Source organism: Mauremys reevesii, linkage group 2, assembly GCF_016161935.1.
Source record: "Mauremys reevesii isolate NIE-2019 linkage group 2, ASM1616193v1, whole genome shotgun sequence".
In the NCBI taxonomy this organism is placed as follows: Eukaryota; Metazoa; Chordata; order Testudines; family Geoemydidae; genus Mauremys; species Mauremys reevesii.
Window position 1 is genome coordinate 170,073,367 of NC_052624.1, and position 7,206 is coordinate 170,080,572.

Here is a 7,206-nt window from a genome sequence, read left to right on the forward strand (position 1 = left end):
AATCCCAATGGCTATTGTCATTAAATAATTATTGTCTGGCCCACTTGCCCCATAAAATTTAAATAGATAAAAATCAGGGGGGGAAATGCTTAAAAATAAACATTGATATTATCTGCCAAGATTCTATATAAAAAATTGAATACTGCCAAACCCAATCATACGCCACCTTCATCTAGTGGATTTATATTTCAGGGCTGTAAATGAGAACTTTCTACATCTCCTCATACGCTTGAAGAGTAGCAACAACTGGCCCCAGTCCATATATTAACATCACAACTGGTCAGGACTGTCTATCCCTGCCCTATCTTGTACGTTGCAATAAATCACTTCTGAAAAGTTGAAATAATTTCTGCAAAATGCCGTTATAGAATCTCCAGTTTTCTCTCTCTTCACCACGTTTCATTGTCCTAGACACGTTAATAATAGCATCACTCATGTACGTGCATAGTGTAGCCGGGAAGGGTAAAGTCAGACCACCAGCACCCTCCATAGTAGACTCCATGTCCATGTACCAATCAGGGGTCTGAGGAACATTTCAACAAAACTGACCTTTTGTGTTTGTGAGGCTGCATCCTGCTACTTATATGGGACCTAACCCTACGTTTCTCTCTCCACTCCCAGTTACAGAACGATATTTAAACAACTTGACACTTCTGCTCATGGCCCACCATAGTGAAGGTCACAGAACTCAGTCTATTTTGCTCGGGGTGTGTGGGGGGGGGGGGAGCAGGAAGTTGGGAACTGAGTGGTCCTTTTGAATACAGAGGATGTGGGACAGGCTGTTGTCCAGTCACAGCAAGATGTAGATGAGAGTGTAGCTGAAAAGAAATTTTCTTTCTTCTAAGAGAAAAGGGGAGACGGTTACGGTAGCATGATGCCCGTTACACTTGAAGAGAGAGAGCAAGCATGAAAGGAGTAGAAGGAGGGTTGCAGCAGGGAAGAACAGGGTCTAGGAGCCCCAGTCACAGCCTAGGACGCCGCTGCGCTAGGTGTTTACAAACACAGAACAAAAAGACAATCACTGCCCCGAGAGAGCTTATAAATCTTAGGCTACATCTACACTACACACCACTGGTGGCAGTGCATAGGGTACGTGTAGCTATATGCCACAGTGAAAAACAGGCTATATCCACACTGCAGCGTGTAGCTACAGGTGTCAATGAAAGGCTCTGGCTGGGGGGAGGCAGCAGAGACAGGATCTCCACTGCATCCCCCGCTGGAGCTTTTCCCCACTGCCAGTCTCTCTCTGTGCCGCGGGGGAAGGCTCCAGCAGTGGAAGCCTGCTGTGGTGGGGAAGGACCCCAGGATCGGGGAGCTGACAGAGCCTTTCCCTGCTGCTTCTTCACTGCTTCAGTGGGGAAAGGCTCCAGCAGTGGGGAGCTGGGTGGAGCCTCTCCCCGCTGCCCAAGTCTTGCCTTGCAGCTGGGAAATGCTCCAGCAGCTGAGAGGTAGCGAAGACACTACATGGCTAAAAATAGCAGTGTAGACAGGACTGCACGGCTTGGGCAAGTAGAGAACCATGTAGAGCAGTGGTTCTCAACCAGGGGTACATGTACCCTTGTGGTACGCAGAGGTCTTCCAGGGGTACATCAACTGGTGGAGATATTGGCTTAGTTTTACTACAGGCTACATAAAAAGCACCAGTGAAGGCAGTCCAAGCTAAAATTTCATACAGTGACTTGTTTATATTGCTCTATATACAATACACTGAAATTTAAATACATTATTTATATTCCAATTGATTTCTTTTATAATTCTATGGTAAAAATGAGAATGTAGGCAATTTTTCAGCAGTTGTGAGCTGGGCCACTGTTGTATGTTTGATTTTGCAAGCAAGTAGATGTTAAGTGAAGTGAAACTTGGGGTGCGCAAAGCAAATCACACTCCTGAAAGGGGTTGCAGTAGTCTGGAAAAATGAGAGCCACTAGTGTAGAATATGCACATGGGTACATCTTCGCATCATTCAGGCATGTCTATACTCTGCTTGTGTGTACTTAAGCACGTGCAGGGAGAGTGGGGGGACTACCTGAGTACATATTCTACACACCACTGAAAGAAGCATGCAGCATAGACATAGCCGTAGCATAAGCCACAAGAGAACCGATGACATAGAAGGGGAAGAGAACATGGAGGGATATTTTGAATACTAAGAACTTGTACGGCATAGTCAGAACTGTTCAGGATTTTTTGTTTTTTTTTGTTTTTTGGTTTTTTACAAAAATGAAAGTTGTTCATGTTCATTGAAATATTTCTTGGAAATTTTTCAGATTTTTATGAAAAGCAGAAAAAAACTTTTTGTTTCTGACAAACGCTGACATTTTAAAACAGAAGTTTTGATGGAAAAAATTCAGTCAGCCCTAATGGTAATGCGTTCTGTGCAAAAAAACCTGTCTTTACTTGGAAAGCCTATGTCACCTTCTGGCTAGAGACCATTTGACTTTAGTTAGTTGCTAAGTGGAGGGAGCACTGACATAACAGGTTGTGAGAGAGCCCAATGGTGCTAAGCTTAGTAATTGGAGCTGGTTCTTGGATAGACAATCTAAGCAGTCTAGCTTGATTTTAAGAATGCTCATAGTTCCCCTTATTTCAGTGGAGCTACTTATATGCTTAAAACTATACACATGCATAAGTGGAGGCAGGGCTGTAGTTCCAAACATATGGGCTATACTAGAGACAGTATTGCTGATGTATTTGTCACATGCTACATTAAATGTGTATCCGTGTACCTTGTCCTCCCATGTAGCTCTAGAGCATCTATTTTGACTTTAAAGTTTGCATTTTCTCCTCTAACCTTTGCTTATTGTTCCTCCTCTAAAATTGCATGCTTTGGACTTGTATGGAAAGAATGGCAAATACCACAGATGAGCATTATACTCTGAGTTATAAACGACCATGTATGACCAGGACTTGGTCAGCTTTCAGAGAAATCAGCACCATGCTAGTTAAACAATACCCTAACATGAAATCTATTTCCATGTGAAAAAAACTAGTTTACAAATTCAGAGAAATAGAATTATGCCAAATGAGGCCTTTCAACTCAGGACCTCAAAATGCTTACCTGGGTGAACACCTGATCTCATAGAAGTCAGTGACAAAACTCACATGTGTTTATCAATTAAAAGAGACAACTCTCCATGTCAGCATTATTGGCCTCATTTTATAGAAGTATTACTTGAGACATGGAGAAATTAAGTGACTCATCCAAGGTCACACAGTGAATCAGTGGCAGAGTTAGGGATAGAACAAGAAATGCAAATTCCCAGTTCTGTGTTCTAACCACTAGACATACATCCTCCCAAGTTTCCCTTAAGCAGCAAATCATGTCAAATATCAGATATAAACCCAGTCATTTTTGTTATCCTGTGAAAATGAGCATTTAGATTTTAAAATCACCTTCTTTGACTGCAGTTTTCTCAATGCCACCAGGATTAAGTGTCACTATAGTAAATCAAGAAACATGTGTTCTTTGTTTTTATTATCTTAAACCTTAATATCTTGCTTTCAATAAAGATATTCATTTGAAAAACATGCTTCAGATCCTCAGACAGCCTTTCTAGTCTTGTGGCCAGTTCATGCTGAATAGGTTATATATTTTATTATAATGATGAGTATGTGTCCACTGCAAAAAATAAAATAAATAAAAGGTGTATTTTTAATTCTGGTTAGCTAGCCTATGCTAGCTAACTCTGGTTAAAGTAGCAGTTAATAGTTAACTTGGATTAGCAACTCAAGTTAAAGCAGTAGTCAAGGGTAGATATGAGTAAATGGAGTTTAGCCACTTCTCATTTGGAGAATATGGAGTTTAGATTAGTTTACCCACTTCTATTTTTACCACTATACCATTGAGTTAAAGCCTATAGGGCCCCCTTAGGTTGAACCTGAGTTAACAGCTGAATTGTCATATCTTCGCTGCTGTTTTAATCCAAGTTAGCTAACATGGGTTAGCTAGCCTGAGTTAAGAGCACACTGTTTTTGGCAGTGTAGACACGCCCCAGGAGAGCGCCATATGACTCCTATAACTGTTCTGAAGTCATAAAATGAAGATTTAATGTTAAAAAAAAAAAGGTTGTTTTAAAATTATATTTACTACTAAATGACACTATAGACGTGACAATCAGACTTGCATACAATTTGGTCAGCCTCTACTGACCACATAGTAGTAAATACTCATTTGGAAATCAGCTCGCTGTGTGCTGCTTGCTGTTGGGTGTTGCCTGAATTCATACACTATACACACAACATTTCCCATCAACAAAGTCTAAGATGAAGCACGTATGCCAAGATTGTACTGGCTGTGTTAAGTACTTTGTTCCTTTTTTATCTGGGCTTATACGAGTATGAGTGAATCTCGCTAAATGACTCTTAGGTTCCTTCCCTTTGAAAATTGGGTTATTTTTATTTTTTTTTAATTTCTGTGGCTGGTACTTTAACATCCTTCCTGCTCTTTATCAAGCCGCTTAGCGTGGGGAGGGGAGAGTGAGGCAGTTCAACTACAATCCCAAACTAACTGAACTTCCTTGCTGTTAAATGTTAGACTGGTTGGAATACTAACTTTCATGTCTCAATTCCTAGCTTCTTTCAGTGTTGAGGTTTGCTTTGGGTTTTTTTTCAGAAGCTTACACGTTTCTCAAACCAAGAGTCTGATTTGGGTTTTTTGGACATGCCAGTGTTTTTTTTTAAATAAAACCCTTTAACACGCTAATCACTGATACGTGATTTCAACCTTGACTCCAGCTTGACAAAGGTTTTGTTCATTTTGTCACAGGAAAGTGCTTTGTGTTTTGAAAAGGTAACATGGTGTAATAGAATAAGGTAGACAGGGGAAAGTCATTTTATGTTTGGGAGCCAAATTGTGCCATTTGGACCCAGCCTAGGTGGGGTAAAGTTCGGCTTGCCCCACCCCAGTCCAGGCTCAGGGAAGCATTGCCCCTCAAGGAAGCACAATAGCATGCAAGCTATACTGTCCTTTAAAGTAATGCAGCCTGCTCCTGCCCTACAACCAGCCCACTCCAAGGGTCATGGAGGAGCGCAGCACCATGGTCCTACCTGCTCCCCACAGCATTTGAGGTGATATGCATCCCCAGGACTGCATTGCGGTATAGTTTCTGTGGTGTGCTGAAACAGAGAAAGTGTATGGGGCAGGAGGAGAGAGTGTTGGATGAATAATTTTGTAGATAGTAGTCGGTGATTGGCTTGTGCCCTGAAGCACAAGGTTTTACATTAGTTGCCCATTTTTATCCTATCTAACTGTGGATAGTCTCATTAGCCATATAAATGTCTAGACCATTTTTATTCTACTAAACTGTCGGCCTCAATAATACCTTGTGGCATTGAGTTCCACAGGTTAATATAAACAACTGTTTCCTTTTAGTATTGTCTGCCTTTATGTATGTATGCCATAGAGCCTGTTTTGAGTACTACCACAAGATACATGAAGAATAACCATAATTATTATTAATAATTTATCATTAATAAACATGTTATTTACTTTGAGACAGAGTCCTGATGGTCCATAAATGATCTAGCCAGCACTAGATAATCTAATCTGTCTTTTCCAATTTAGACCAAGTCCACAGGTGGTGGAAATCAGCTAGATTGATTTAAAGCAATTGAGGATCTGGCCCAAAGTCTCCATGAGTGCCTGGAACTCTCCTATGTGACCTGTTTGACTTGTGGATCTTATAAAATGTGAAGTATTTTTGAAGGCTCTTGTGCTGTCTGTTCCAATGGGAAAAAAAAATTCTGTAGCTTTTCCTTATTATTCTCTAGACATCTCACCTCTGCCACAGGCAACAGAGGCCTGGCCACAGAGAGATGTCATCAAAGAAGAGAGAGCGAGAAGACCCAGAGAAAGGAGCAAGCACGTGGCTTCTGGGAGTATGCTGCTGGGGAGAGAAATCGTGCAAGTAGGAAAGAAAATTAATGGCAAAGAGCATCAGCAATAAGCAATCCTGGGAGATCATCTCAGCCAACGGGTTGTAAGGATTGTGATATGATAATCATTTACACCCAGATCCTCAAAGGTATTTAGGTGCTGGACTCTGGCCCATATGCCCTGATCTAACCACATGTAGCTTGTGTGGACTGGTGTGCCCATTTAGACTTCCACTGAAACTGACACCCTATGTGACTGCAGTGGGTCTCCCTACTTATTGTAGGATGCGGGCTTTACACTTTTTAAATTTTTATTTTCGTTAAGAAGCAGCCAATTAAAAGTACAAAAAGGTAAATGACCTATAGCTTGTGTCTGTTTCCAAATACCGCACACTTCACAGAATGGCTAACAGAATTGTGGAATTAAGCAGTTTTGCAACTTGACAAAGCTACTCAAAGAATGCCAGACCTCCATACCACCTAACCCCTCCTCTTTTTCCTTCTCCCACTCCTCCTCTCCCTATTCATGCATGTCTTGTTTTATTACTATTACCTCTCACCTTAAGTCTATCTAGTATTTTCTGGATTTGTATTGTCTGATCTTGCAGCTTTGACACTTCTTTTAGTTCCACAAAATGTACCATACAGTGTTTGCTATTAATTTGGAGAGGGGAAAGAAATGCTGGGGAAGAAGGAAGTGATTAAAATGGTTTCACTTGTTTCCTTATAACCATCTAGAACTTCTTGACAAGTTTTAGAAAGTACTTGAAACTCAGATCTTTTTGCTACGAAACCCAAAGACCAATGACTCACTTGCAAAGCTGATTTGGACAGTCTCTTGTTCCTCCATAACAATTTCAGTGATAAGAGTAAGATGTTCTCATGCACACTTCATGGAAGCCAGCTCAGAATAAAAGACAGCTCTTCATTTCAGGAAACCTCATTGTTCATTTGTAAAATGGAGCAGTAGACACTTCCATTCACTTCCAGTCAAAAAAAAAAGTTTGGTTGGTTTTTTTTTTAAGAAAGAGGGTTAGTTCTTCACTGTCATGGCAAATAAACTGCAGACAATAGCTTTAATGCTTTGAAAATGTTAAGACTGTATTATAGCCAGAGCTGATTGCACTACCTATTATTAAGGTTGCTTGACACTTCCCATTATAAGATCCTGTTTTCAGTTGATTATAACTTGCTAAACATTAATTCTTAGGCATGAAATTTTCCATCCTGATTGTCTGTCTCAGGCTGAATTTTTTTTTCCTCAAGATTTCAGCCAAAATCATTCAGCTGCTACCAAGAATGTAGCTAAGAAAAAGTACTTGGTTTCATGTT

General features: G+C 40.6%; 1 protein-coding gene across 1 annotated transcript in view; it reads left to right on the top strand.

Moving 5' to 3' along the window:
* EXOC2 (exocyst complex component 2) overlaps positions 1 to 6,185 on the top strand; it is a 200,628-nt gene extending 194,443 nt beyond the window's left edge. Inside the window, exon 28 of the mRNA XM_039524307.1 lies at positions 5,770 to 6,185. Within this exon, the coding sequence (XP_039380241.1) occupies positions 5,770 to 5,923 (154 nt within the window). The 3' untranslated portion in view covers positions 5,924 to 6,185. The remainder of the gene's footprint in view (positions 1 to 5,769) is intronic.
* Positions 6,186 to 7,206: the final 1,021 nt, after the last annotated feature.